This window comes from Antechinus flavipes, chromosome 3 (genome assembly GCF_016432865.1).
Source record: "Antechinus flavipes isolate AdamAnt ecotype Samford, QLD, Australia chromosome 3, AdamAnt_v2, whole genome shotgun sequence".
In the NCBI taxonomy this organism is placed as follows: domain Eukaryota; kingdom Metazoa; phylum Chordata; class Mammalia; order Dasyuromorphia; family Dasyuridae; genus Antechinus; species Antechinus flavipes.
Window position 1 is genome coordinate 496,676,890 of NC_067400.1, and position 14,875 is coordinate 496,691,764.

Genomic DNA, 14,875 nt, shown 5'->3' on the forward strand with positions numbered 1-14,875 from the left:
TTTAAACTAAGTAAAAGAGGCCATTCTCTTGCTTCATTTCTTACATAACCTTATTCACTAAATGGGTGCAGCCTCAGTCCAACTGAGACCTGTGAAAGACCTTAGAAAGGCTGAGGTGTCCCAATGCATCCAGCCATTTCTAGCCATCCTGATCTATATCTGGCCACTGGACCTAGATGGCTCTGGAGGGGAATTTGAGGCAGATGATTTTACACAGTCCCCACTAACTTAATACGGCATACATCTTTTTGATGTCATGGCCCTTTTCAGGAATGAAAGGCAAACAACAATAATATCTATATACTATATACTTGATGTATATTTGTCATATATACTATAAAAGTACATGCAAATATGAGTCATTTACTAGTATATTTATAAATATGTACCAATCACTGTGCTCTGTGCTGAGAATAAAATGTAACTATTACTATTAACAATGAGCTTACGTTCTAATGAGGGAGAGAAAAAGTATATAAGTACACACAGAGTAAGTATGAAAAGAATAAATACAAATAATAAAAATAATTTAAGAAGGTAGTGGGTGGGTAGAGTGCAGGCTGCTACTACTTGGGGGAGATGAAGAAAGGCTTCATGAAGAAGTACTTTTGAGTATTTTCTTGAATAATTCTTGGAAGTAAGGAAGGTATATTCCAGGAATGTGGGATGACAAATGCAAATGTGTGGAGATGGGAGCTTGAGTCTTGTGTGTTAGGAGTGGAGAGAAAAACAGTTTGGCTGGATCACAAGGGGATGAGATTACCGATTGAGACTATCAAGATGGGTTTTGGGACCAGTTTGTGAAGGCATTTCAAAGTTAAACATAAGAACTTTTTTTTAAATTTCTTGAAATACTAGAAAACCATTAGAGTTTTAAGTAGGGATGTTACATTGTCAGATTTATACTTATGGAAAATTACTTTGACATCAGGATGTAGGATTAACTGCAACAGAAAGAGCCTTAAAGCTAAGAGGCCCAATCAATCCAGGCAAGAGACAATGAGGACTTATAGAGAAGGGATAACATGTAAGAGATATAGGTAGGAGATAGAAATGGCAAGATTTGGCTGTTGATTGGATATACGAGGTGAATGGAAAATGAAGAGTTGAGAATAATGACAAAGTTAATTATAAACTTGGGAGAATGGGAAACAAAGGAAAAGATTTTAAATTACTTTATTGGGATTAAGTTTGTTCATTATTTGAATATAGATTGCCTTAAGAAATGTATGAGAGTCAAAAATGACTTTTCCCATAGGTTATATAATTATACAATAAATGTAATTTTTATTATTTAGTGTGAATTTCACTGAATATTATAGGCTTTAAGCCAAATTAACTTTTCCTGAGTGTTGCAGTTATTGTGATGATGATTTTTATAGTGTCAGTTTGTTCATTTTGTGTTATGTTTGTATAACAAATTTTCATTTTCATTTTATTATTTTGTTTACAAAGCATTTATTGTGCACATGTTATGTGCAAGAAATTATGCTAAATGCTGAAGGAAGATGTAATTTAATACCTTCTCAGGTAGTTTACAATTTAGGAGGAGGGGCAAAACCAGTACAGAAATGAATATTATATAGAGTAGAGTGTGATAGATTCACAGGCTAAATATAAATAAAATAGAGTTTAGAGGAAGAAGGAAAAAAATTGTTGAGGCTGAGAAACTATTTTATACTATCTTAGTAAAAAAAAGAAATATAAATGAAAACATTTATTGTTTAAAATGAAAAATGTCCTTTTTTAAATCCTAATTCTTTTAGCCACTGGTTAATGAAGCTAAATTAGCAGTTGGAAATATAAAACCAGAATCCCTTTCAGAGATCCGCTCATTAAGAATGCCACCTGATGTCATCAGAGACATTCTTGAAGGAGTCTTAAGGTTGATGGGTATCTTTGATACATCTTGGGTGAGCATGAAAAGGTAAACTTTAGGATTTAAGGTAAGCATTATGAAATTCTGTATTGGATAGAAACTTTGAGATAGTGTCCTTACTTATAAAATGAAGCATCTATTCTTCATCACTATTACCATTACCATTATTTTCTTCCTCCTCTTTTTCCTTCTCCTCTTCCTCTTGTTTCATCTCCTCCCTAGCATTTACAGAGCTCTCTAATGTTTGCAAAGTGCTTCAAAATACTTTTTTCCTCATAACAACCCTGAAACATAGATGCTATTATTTTCCTCATATAGCAGATGAGTTAACTGAGGCAGGAAGAGATTAAGTGACTTGGTCAAGGTTACTTAGGTATCTGAGGTTGGCTATGAATCCAGATCTTCCTAATCCAGTATTCTCTATATTAGGTTATCTGGCTATTAGAAGCATTAAGTATGCTATAGTCACATGGGTCATATAGTAGTAGTACAGTGGGCATAATTGTTTTTGTTCTCCTGTTACGTGTGTAGATACTGTGAAGGTTGCCTGGTTTTTGAATAGTATTTTCTACCTTTAGTCTTACTGGAATGGCAAATGATAACAGGAAGGTCAGGAAACTTCGCAGATTTACATTTATACTAGGCTAGTAATTTAGGAACTATTAAGTTGACCTTTTTGTCAGAAAAATGGTACTATTTATTTAACTTTCCTTTATGTCTTCTATGTAATTAAATCAAAATGTAAATTAATTAAATTAATTGCTTTCCATTTATAATCATTTTTATAGTTTCCTTGCTAAAAGAGGTGTGAGAGAAGATATTGCAACTTTTGATGCTCGAAACATTCCAAGGGAGATAAGAGAAAGTGTTGAAGATCTTCTGTTTAAAAATAAAGCATCATTTGACCCAAAGGTAATTTAAAAAAAAACATTATTCTGAGATTTTTTTCTATGTTATTAAGTATTATTATTATTTGATTATTTTATTACCCCTAAATCTGAGCATCCAGATTAAGGACCTCTCTTCTTGATACTCCCAATAGGATGATCATCAAATGGTTTCTCTGTTATATTCTGTATTGCTGGCAGGCCTATTGGATCCTATGTCATTCCTAAAATTTGTGCCACAGGCTTGTTTGCCTTGCTGTGTCTCCAAAGGGTCATGTTTTCCATAAGACAGTCAACCCTGTTTTGTTTTAAATGTTCTGATGAAGCATGACATCAAACTGTTTTAAGCACTTGCCTTTATATTAAAAAGTCCTGAACAATTCAACTCCCAGCCTTTGTTGCCTGGCTTTTAAAAAATCCAGAAAATTGTAGGAAAGGGGCAGGGTTTCTTAAATCTTTTCCTCTTGTGACTCCTATTTGCCTGAAAAATTTTTACAGCACCTTGGGTACATGGGGAAATAAAGTAGGTATATAAATCTGACATCTACTGATAATCATAATTTTGTAACCCCCACATTCAGTTATGTGTTTCTAGAAGTGGTAGTTGTCTATCTTTCATTCTAGAAGAGGATCATGATATCAGGGAGGGGATACCATGGCATGCAAGTGAATTGGACTTACAGAGGGAGGCTGTGCAAGGTAATCTGCCTCCCTTTCTCCTCCAGAGCCATCTGCATCCAATGGCCAGATATAGATTAGGATGACTGGAGATGGTCTTGGATGCAATGAGAGACCTCAGCCTTTTTAAAATTAAAGTCTTCAACAGGTCTCTATTTGACTGAGGCTGGACCCATTAAATCTCCTCTTTCACCTGATCCAAAAAATCTAAATAAATAAAGTTGTGAATTACAATTTAATGCTTTGGGGCATGTCTACAAGCAGTTGGCAGGAAGAGAAAAATGAATCCAGAGAGAAGATGCGAGAATAAACAGTGACAATAGTAGGGGAGAAGTAGGCCATTGTGCAAGAAGATAGGACCATTTATTTTCTTTGCAGGTAATCCATCTGGCTTTCTAATTGAATTTAGTTCAATTGTATTAAACTACCTATTGGAGTGGGGAAATTAGTTAATAGACTCATACATCACATTACATGAATAAGCAAAAATGCAAAAGATACTTGAAGCTAAGGCAGTTCAGAAATTAGTTGTAGTTGAATTTGTAGTTGTGTAAATCTTTTTACTAATGAATGTATATGTGTATTCAAGGTTGAAATGATATAAATACAAGCATAGTTTATATTCTCCTCTTTTAGAAATCTATTTAGTTCAATTCTAGCCAGAGACCAAAAGAATTCATTGACATTATTTAAATACTTAAGAAAATGATATCAACTCAAATGAGAATATAATGGATATTTCAGAATGCTAAACGTGCCAGTACTGCTGCTGCTCCTCTGGCTGCTTGGGTCAAAGCCAATGTCCAGTATTCACATGTGTTAGAACGAATTCAGCCTTTGGAAACAGAACAAGCAGGATTAGAAGCGTAAGTCTCAAAAATAAAAGATAACTTTTTAGATATTGCAACCTTTGCCTTTTTTCAGCTTAATGAGTCAGCAGTATGCCTTCTGCTTACTCGTGCATAGCAATAGGCCAAACGCATTTTCAGTATGTTAAAGAAATAGAAATCAACTTAGGTGTTTTGTTACATATATAAAATGTACATCTCAAGTTCCATATATACTGTACTATAGATTTTCTCCTTTTCCTCCCTCAGTGGCCATGGTGATGGGATTTCAGTTCATCATGAAACTGTCAGTATAGGACTTTTCTTTGTGATTTTGTGTCTTTGAGAAACATGTTACATTTTTGGGTAACCCTAAACTAATGGATAGAATTTTGGTACATCAGGAGAATGGCCCTTAGACATATATTAAATCACAGTTTTTCCACTTAAATTAGTAATTTCCTTTTTCCTTTTCATATCAAGGGATATTAATGAATGTCTACTAATATTGTCTAAGTAAACAAGTTGAGGAGATACATGTAAAAAATAAAGGAGTCTTACAATTAGTTACAGTTTTGGAATTTCAATTTTATTTTACAAAATGAAATTATACCACAGTGAAAATAGTGAAAATTTATAAAATGCTTGGTCTAGCATATATCTGGAAATTCTTTGGAATAGAACAAAATTGATAATATAGTAAATCATAATTGTTAGATCATTTTGTTTTTTAGTGTAGACTACATAAGTTCACTTTTCAAGCTACTCATGTCTTGTTAATAGTATTTTAAGCAGGAATACTTGTATAAAATTAAGCTGTGTTTTAGGAATCTGAAGAAAACCGAAGACAGGAAAAAGAAACTAGAAGACTTACTTAACTCCGTTGGCCAGAAAGTGTCTGAGTTGAAAGATAAGTAAGTCAATATTTAGAAACACTTTTTTGAATATTGTTAACTAACATATGCTTTTTTATTGTTTAAGCAAAATAACATAAAAGCTTCCAGTTGTAAATTTTTCCCCATGACTTTTCACTCAAAAACTGAGGTTGGTATGGAGAATTCCATAAGCATCTGATTTCTCTTTAGTTTTAGCATCATTCTTTATTAAGAGAAAATGATTATATTATTTAGCTTTCATTTTATATATCTGTATATTCTGAAAGTGGGAGGGAGAGAATTCAATATAAAATAATGCAATGGTAATATTAACAATGAGGATTCGTTTTCCTTTGAAAATCCAGTTGGGATTTAAGTATTTTTGGTTTGAGTGAAAAACCATACTGTAATGCTGGAGAAACTAAGGCAACATAGAGATTAGAGAGTATTTAATAATTTATTTGAAAGGGAGAGATTATACTGGGACCAAATCAATCCATGGTTTGGTTCCAGAGATGAATGAGACTATGGCCTCCAAGAATCCAGCAAACAATGTGAGTTCTCAGTGATATATATATATATATATATATATATATATTATATATATATATATATACACACACACACACACACACACACACACACACACACACACACACATGTCGCTCAGACTCAGGGAGTAGACTGAGGCAGAGGTGGAGTCAAGGTGCTGAGAGTGGGAATGGGACTCTGACAGGGTATGGGGATTACATAATAGGGGGAGGGACCGAGAAATGGGGAGAGGAGAGATCTTCTGATATTCTGATAGCTTGGGATAGGGAGAGGCATTCTGATATTCTAAAACATATAATCTTTTATCTTTATCAAATATTCTGATTAAGAGGGAGGGGTGATTTCCGCAGACTGAGCAGACAATTATAAACTGAAGCAGAACAATTAGGGAAACTGAGGCAGGACAAAAGAGAACTGTGGCATAACAATACTATTACTGTACCTGTACCTGCTTTATTATCTCCCCAAAGGATTTAAATATCTCGAATCCTTAAAGAAAATGGCCAGATGATATTCATTTCTCTGTTTGGTATTCATTTTATTTAACTTTGTCCATCCTAGCATGGAAGAAAAAAAACAAACTACTTTGTGTTTGTCAACAATTTTTTTAATGGAAGAATAAATGATGGTTCCTCTTAAAGTTCAACATGTATATCTATCAAGAGCTGTGATTACTATTAAAACAAAAGAGAAAAAAAATTCATTGGGAACTCTGAGAAGGGTAGAAAATATTTTATTTCTAAAATTTAGCAGAGGGTGGTCTATAAAAGGATAGTAATCTAGAATATGTTACAAAATAAATCCTGATATACAAGTACAAAATTCCTTTCAAGGTTAGAGATGTCTTTTGTGAAAGCCTAGAAAAGTTTTGTTATAAGCTGCTAACTAGTTTTTTTTTTTTTTTAAGGGAAGAAAGAAAAAATGTATTAGGTATATGAAAGAAATCTGTCAAATTCAAAGCTACATACTTCTTTATATTACAATGATTTTATTCAAAAAATTTCCAGTAAAGTAACATTGGGTATAAGAAACAAAAAAGAAATATTTAATTTTTTTTATTATTCTGAGGTTATTTCCTTTTATGAATATGGAAAAATATTCACATCACTTTGTACTAAATATATATATGTATATTGATATGTCACTATTTATTATTGAATTATCACAATACAATATTATGAAATACCACAATGGGGGAAATGTACTGTTTTATATATCAGTTCTTTTTTTTTTATTAAATTTTTATTTAATAATTAATTTATATTGACAGAATCCATGCCAGGGTAATTTTTTTTTTACAACATTATCCTTTGCACTCGTTTCTGTTCCGATTTTTTTCCCCTCCCTCCCTCCACCCCCTCCCCTAGATGGCAAGCAGTCCTTTATATGTTGGATATGTTGCAGTTATATATCAGTTCTGATAACTCCCTACATTTCCCCCTATTGGGGTATGTGCACATTTGTTTCTATGATTTTGGATGCCTTTCAGAAAAATAATTGCACTTGCATTTTCAGAGGAAAATTTTATAAGTCTCAGAAACAAGAGATAGTAACAGACATTTGATAATATCTAACCAAGTACTATAAGTTTCTTATCACAATCTTGAGTTAAGATTCAAGTTGAAATTAATTCAATTAGATTGTTTGACATTCTAGTTTTCTTATACCCCTAGAAAAATAGAAGAAATCTCGGTGATACTGTGGGAAAGATAGTTTCTGAATTCTATAGGTTTTAAGGTTGATATTGTCATTCATTTTCTTCAGCAATATTCAAAGTATATCTCTGTTAATTTCTGATCATAAATTATATCTAAAATTATATCTTAAAATATAGCTCAGTACAATAATATATTTACTTATGTATATTTATCAGTGAAATAATCCATTAACAATTCAGTTTTTAATTAAAGTCTACTCATTCTGAAGATTTCAGAGCAGAACTTCAGAAGCAGCTAAACTTGAATCAGAAGTAAGCAAAGCACAGGAAACAATTAAAGCTGCTGAGGTCTTAATTAATCAACTTGATAGAGAACACAAGAGATGGAATTCACAGGTTTGTTTGAAATAAAATTTCATGAAATTTCTTTTTAAAGATAAGCATTATAATAGATAAAAAAGATGGGGGGAATATAAATCTATTCGTTTATATGATAACAACACATAGTAAAGGTTAAAAAAAAAAATTTCCCAGAAATTCTTCTGAATGTTTTCCTCACAGTGGCCCTGAAACTGGTACTTTGATCCTCTGCTGTTTTCCTTCTGCTCTGTTCATAATCTTTCCAAACCTTTACCAATTTCTTAATAGTTGTACATTGTCTATTTATAGAAATGTACAGTCAAAACATTAGAAACCTGGTGTTTGAAACATTCAGATTCAGTTAAATGATGCATTTTTATCAAATGTTTATTCAGTACTTATTCTAGTTAAAGTACGCTGCTAGCTCCTGGGTATACAAAAACAAATACAATAATCTGTTTCCTCAAAGAGCTTATATTGTCTGTACTATGTGGATTGAGAATACACACACACACACACACACACACACACACACGTATAAACCCTAGTTTGGGTGTGGGGGCTGGGGAAAGAAAAGCTTTATGGAGAAAATGGAACTTCTTTCATCTTGAAGAAATTCCTAAGGCAGAGGCCATCAGAGAACCCAAGACTAGGGACAGAGCATGCACATGTAGAGAAGTGGCCACAGGAATGTGCATTTCAGAGAACAGTATATGTGTGGGTGTGTAGCTAATTTTTCTGGAATAGAATATGTGTGAAGGTCAGTAAAGATGAAATAAGACTTGAAAGGATAGGTTATGTGAGTAGATTGTATAGAGATTTAAATTCCAATCTGAGTGATTTATATGTCATCTTAGAGGAAATAGGGATCCACAGAAAGTTCTTGAGAAGGGAGGCAAGATAGTCAGATGTGAGCTTAGGGTAGGTTACTTTGGGATCTAGACTGATGAGAGACGGGCAGACAAGATGACAAAGAAGTTGAACTACAAGTGATAGGGGCCTGAAATATGTCAGTAGTGATCAGCATGGAGAATGGGATGATGTGAGAGAGGCTGTATGTAGGACTATAATAAAAAAGGATTGGGAATTTCCTGGATAAAAGAGTAAGGAACAGGAAAGGGTGAAGGTGACTTGTTGCCAATGGGTGGCTGTGAAATAGCTATTGGGTAGACAGGATATTCACTTCCTAAAGCAAAGATGAAAATCAACACCAAATAAAGCCAGATCATATGTAATGAAGTGAGTTCTCACCTAACCTATTAAAAATGCTATGAGGAATTCATAAGAGAAGCCATCAACATGACTTTGTCACTTCCCCTAACCTTACTTTGTCACTTCCCCTAACCTGCCTCATCCCCTCCCCCCATCAGCACCCTTAATTAACCCCTTTCTTTCTCTTATTTCTAGAGAGATAATGTCACTCTTCTGTTTGGCATTTAAAGATGTTCAAACCTGGCCCTTCTCTCCAGTTTTTTTACCCTTTACTTTTCTCTACCACTTTGTAAGACCTATTCAGGTCTTCCTGATTTCAGAGCCAGTGCTCTATCCATTTCATCATCTAGCTCACCACGCTCATTGAAAACTGCACCTATAATGATCTACATAATGGCCAGAACCCCAACACATTTCATGGGCCCCTTGTGGAGGGTTTATAGGAGGACATGGTGATTAGTTGCTCTGAATGAGATAGTACAAGTTGATTTTGATTTACTTTTTTAGAGGGATTGACCAGATCTATGAGATTAAGGAATCTTGGAAACACTAAATAGTCCTACCTTCCCTCTTTCTTCCCCTTGCCCTGGCATATAAAAATGACCATAATAATCTAGGAAAATTTCATTTTGAACAAGTATCTTTCCTATAAACTATATTATAAGTACACACATTTTTAAATGAACAGCATATAGACAGTATATTCTGAACTTCATATAGACATATGAGTATGACTGAATTATATTCATTAACTTTTTTCAGCATCTAATCATACATTAATCAATTCTATAGAACACTTCTTAATAAGATAGAGTATATTACTTAATTTAATGAGTTTTTTTAAAAAAAACTTTTTAAAAACTTTTTTAAGAGAACTACAAACAAAACTGCAAGTACATTACTACAGCAGGCTAGGTAATAAACTCTAACCATGGTGACATGAAAAATTAACTAAAAATAGTTTTTCCTTCCCTATGAATATTAGCCTAATTTTGTTTTTTATCCACAATGCATAATTTTTTCAGGTTGCAGAGATAACAGAAGAATTAGCTACACTTCCTAAAAGGGCACAACTGGCTGCTGCTTTTATTACATATCTTTCTGCTGCTCCTGAGGGTCAAAGAAAAGCAAGTTTGGAGGAATGGACAAAGGCAGCTGGTCTTGAAAGTGAGCTGTTATCTTTAAGGATGAAAAAAATTGTGTAAAAATGGTCTTTTGATACCTTTTTACTTTAAAAAATTATTATACTTTTGTTCCCTTTCTATTATATATCTGAATCTACATTGTATAGTGTGTCATTGTCATGGGATCCCATAACATTGAATCGATTTCATTTAATTATTTTCATCGTTCCTTATCTAATCCTTTCTTCTCAATCTCTTTTTGCTGTTTAATCATCCATATCTGCTCCCAACTGTGAGTGAATTAAAAGAAACTATCCCAAGTTCTCTTCTCATGTCTTTTTCTTAATAAATCATATATCTCATCATCTCTGTAAAGATGATTTCCAACTCTGTATGTCCAGCCTTAGTCTCTATTGAATTTTAGTTTATATCTTCAGATACATATTTGATTTTTCAGGCCAGCTGTCCTGCAGGCAAACTCAACAATACCCAAAACATAACTGATTAGCTTTCCTCCAAAACCCATTCTTCCAAACTTCCATGTTTCTATTATAGGTTTCACAGATTTACATCATGCGAATTGTCTTCCCATGTGTCCAGTAAGTTCCTAAATCTTGTCAATTCTTTTTCCATAACATCTCACATTTCTTCCCTTCTTTCTATTTATATGATCCTCATATTAGTTCAAAGCCTTCTCAGTTCTTGCCTGAATTTTTGCAGCCTCTTCTGAGTTGTTTTCTCTACCTCAAATCTATTGCTCTTTAACATATGCTCCAAACAACTGTCAAAAGTCCTTATTTAAATTTCTCAATAACATTCTTTTTCTAAACACATGTAAAGATAGTTTTCAACATTCATTTTTGTAGTCGTGTTCCAAATTTTTCTCCTTCCCTGCCTTACCTACCTCTTCTCCAAGATAGCAGGCAATCTGAAATAGATTAAATATTGCAATCCAAAGTAGTATTCTTAAAGAAAATGATGATGTCACTCCCCTGCTCCATTCTCTTGTAGTATTCTAAGTGTTCTGCCTGAGCTTCCTGGACAAAGAGGAGAGATACCATTCTATCAGAAACTTGTTTCCTGCTTTTGAGTAAGGGGAGAAATTGTCATTGAATGCTGTCAGTTCTTACTCCTGCCTGGTCTCCTGCCTCCTTCTGGAAGAAAAACACTACTCCAATGAGCACCAAACTCCTCCCTTTTAGGGTAAAGGAGAATTACAGCAAGTAATCCAGGATAAATTAAACATGTGTGATTCTTCTAAACATATTTCTACATTTATCATTTATCACAAGAAAAATCAGATCAAAAGGGAAAAATGAGAAAGAAAAAAAATAAGCAAGCAAACAACAATTTTGTATATTTTTGTTTGCAGGTTATCTCCTCCATTAGATTGAAAGTTCCTTAAGTTTCTGACTGTCTTTTGCTTCTCTTGTATCTTTACCTCCTAGCATTGTGCCTAGCGCATGGAAAGCACATAAAAAGTGCTCAATAAATGTTCGATTGATCCAAAGACCTATCATCTTCTCTGAATTAGGCAAGGTCTTAAGAAGACTCTATCCTTTTTCCAAATCTAAACTTATTTCTCAATTATCAGCAAATTCCTCCTTGGTCATAACTTTCCCACCGCAGTGATTTTGGACTCCTGATGGTCATCAATCAAATCCCATCCTCTGTTCTCCACTGCCTATTATTATCCTTATAACTACTCCCCTTAACCCAATCCAACCTTACTTCCCACCTCATGTCCCTCTCTATAAAGTTAATCATCTCTTCCACTGTGCTCTCCAGAATAACTCTTCTGTGGGCCACACACTTACTGTCATGTTAAACCTTTTCTTTTCCCATTCCTTCCATTTTGTGCTTCTCTCTTAATAGCATAGCCTCCTTGACTTCAACTCACTGACTGAGGTAGGGGTATTAGAATACTCCTTATTCCCCAAACTACTTCCTGATTCTGCCTCTATACCAGTTCTCAATACTTTTTCTCCTTTGAGATTCACTCAATCTATATCTAATTTCTCATGCATTATTAATCTCACAGTCCCTTAATTTATTTGTTTATTTCACATGATCCACTTCTCTACCAAATACAAAGATCTTGCTATTATCTTCAAATATACTATTTCTGTATTCATGAACTCTATAATATCCTTATCTGATTCTAGTCTATTGTCTTTCCACTTGTACATAATGCCTTGCAATCCCAAATCTTGTTTTTCATCCATCCTGAGATTTCCAGTCTCTCAACCCTTCAGTTCTTTCCCAAGCTATCATACCTGTACCAGTTATATTGTTCCCTCTTCTCCATCTTGACTCTTAAGAGAGTCATTTCAGTTCTATATTGTCTTCTTTCAAAAACCTTCTTCTATCCTATAGAAAAACTTGTCTTGCCTACCCTCAACCATTAGAAGAGTCCTACCATCTACTGCCTTTTTTTCCTACTCACATGCTGCTGAACAAAACTGTGTCTGTTGCACTGTTATAATTAGATGGGTCCTCACTGCTGCAAAACATTTTCACTATCTCACTCTTAATAAACCCTTGCATACTTCCTCAAGTCCCCCATTCTTTCCCCTGTCCCATCTTCAGCAGAGAAGATTGCTTTATATCATGTTGGAAAATTGAGGCTATTCATCAAGAATTTCCTTCATCTCCTTCCTCTTCCTCTCGCATTCCTCAGATGCCTTCTGCCATTTTCTCCTTTATCACTGTATGGTATGGAGAGTTGGCTGTTATCTCTGCTAAGGTAAACTGCTCTACACTTACCATTCCACTCTGCTTTCTCCAGATTTCCCTCTCTATCAGCCTCATTCTGTTACTTCTTTTCAATCTTTCCCTGAATCCAACTTTCTTCCCTGCTGCTATGATCATTTTTATGTTTCCCCATCCTCAAAAATTCTTTACTTGATTCTTCTCTTCCCTTCCTTGTCCATATATCTCCTCCCTTTGCGGCCAAATTCTTTGAGAAGGCCATCTAGAAGAGATGTCTTTACTCTTTTTTTTTCCCTTGACTCTTGTGCTCTGACTCTTTACCTCATAAAAGCAATGTTGTTCTCTCCAAAGTTACCAATGATCTCTGAATTGCCCAATCTAATTCCTTCTCAACCTTTCTAGGACCTTTGACCCTATTGATCACCCTCTCTTTTCTGAATCTCTTTTTTCTCTAGGGTTTTTTTTTTTTTTTTTTTTTGACATAGCTCTCTCCTGGTTCTTCTCACCCCTGTCTGACTTCTCCTTCTCGGGCTCCTTTTCTGGATCTTCATCCAGATCTCACTCATTAATTGTGCTTGTCCCACAGAGGTGTATCCTGGGCTCTCTTCTTTTTTCTGTTTATACTGTTTCACTTGATGGTCTCATTGGCTCGTGTGAAATCAATACTCATAAATATGATTATTATTTTCAGTTTTATCTTAACCTTTCTGCCAACTTCCAGTCTTGCATCTTCAATTGCCTATTGGCTATTTAGAACAAATGATTCCTAGCATCTTAAATTCAAGTTGTCCAAAACTTCAATCATAATTATCCCCTAAACCCTTCCTCCTTTCTGACTTCCCTGTTAGTACACACAAGCAGTGTGACCCTGGACAAGTCACTTATCCTTCTTTGCCTAGTTTTCTCATCTGTAAAAATAACCTGGGAGAATGATAAGGCAAACTACTCTGGTGTCTTTGCCAAGAAAATTGCAAGTGGGGTCACAAATGGTTGGACATGACTAAAAATTATTCAACCACAAAAATTAATTTTAAGGATATCACTATTCTCCTAGTGACCCAGGCTCAGAATCTGTGCCATTTTGACTTCTCATTCTTTCACCCTCTCTATATCACCTGTTGATACAAACTTCAGTTTTGCCTTTGTAACATATTTCACCTAGGTTCTCTTCTCACTGCTGATGTTGTCACTATCTTGGTTTAAAAAAAAACCTAACCATCTCATACCTCTCCAATTATAAAAAATTGCTGGTTGGTCTTCTACCCCTTCCAGTTCATTGTTCTCTTGTTTATTAGGTTGGTCTTAAAAAGCATCAATCTGACCACAACTCCACTATTCAATAAACTCTATTATCTTCTTACCACTTCCAGAGTAAAATATAAATTTTTTAAAGCCTTCCTAATCTATTGTCTATATCCAACCATGTACTCTCCAATCCAGTAACACTGGAATCCTTGTTTTTTGTTTTTTGTTTTTTTTCACATAAAGCATAATTGATGTGGTCAGAGGATACTCCCAGCAATTCAGATTTTACACATTTTTATGTGACATTTAGAATTACTAGCAAATGTAAGCCTCCCACTATCTAGACTGGAATTGTAGTTCAAGAAATAGTTGATGACTATGCTTAGACCTTTTTTGAGAACTGAAATGTTTTGTAGATATGGATTTACAAACTTAATTTATATCATTACTTTTTTTGCTCTTCTGAAATGTAGATTCAAAAAATATTTCATATCATTAATATTTTATCTATTAATTTACTCAGTAAATAGTTGCATTATTAGAACTTTTGCATTCCTATATTTAAGATTGCTTTATTATGTTCTTAACTGAAATATGAGGTAATTTTCATGAATTTTAATTGCTACTTTTAACTTGACAGAATTTGATTTGAGAAGGTTTCTTTGTACTGAGAGTGAGCAGTTAATTTGGAAAAGTGAAGGCCTACCTTCAGATGATCTTTCAATAGAAAATGCTCTTGTTATCTTGCAGGTAAGTAATTCATTTTGTTTTCTTTAAACATATCTAATTAGTAACCTGTTATTATGGGTCTTTTCCCCCTTCTACAACTGATGCCACAAATTTTCTTTAGAGCTTGTGTTTTTATGA

At 34.0% G+C, this 14,875-nt stretch overlaps 1 protein-coding gene across 2 annotated transcripts in view; it reads left to right on the forward strand.

The window, feature by feature from the left end:
- DYNC2H1 (dynein cytoplasmic 2 heavy chain 1) overlaps positions 1-14,875 on the forward strand; it is a 377,984-nt gene that overhangs the window by 147,611 nt on the left and 215,498 nt on the right. For both annotated transcript variants that reach the window (XM_051986889.1, XM_051986890.1), the window contains exons 57-63: positions 1,767-1,927; positions 2,668-2,791; positions 4,189-4,310; positions 5,099-5,185; positions 7,625-7,751; positions 9,953-10,094; positions 14,649-14,758. In XM_051986889.1, coding sequence (XP_051842849.1) covers positions 1,767-1,927; positions 2,668-2,791; positions 4,189-4,310; positions 5,099-5,185; positions 7,625-7,751; positions 9,953-10,094; positions 14,649-14,758 — 873 coding nt within the window. The remainder of the gene's footprint in view (positions 1-1,766; positions 1,928-2,667; positions 2,792-4,188; positions 4,311-5,098; positions 5,186-7,624; positions 7,752-9,952; positions 10,095-14,648; positions 14,759-14,875) is intronic.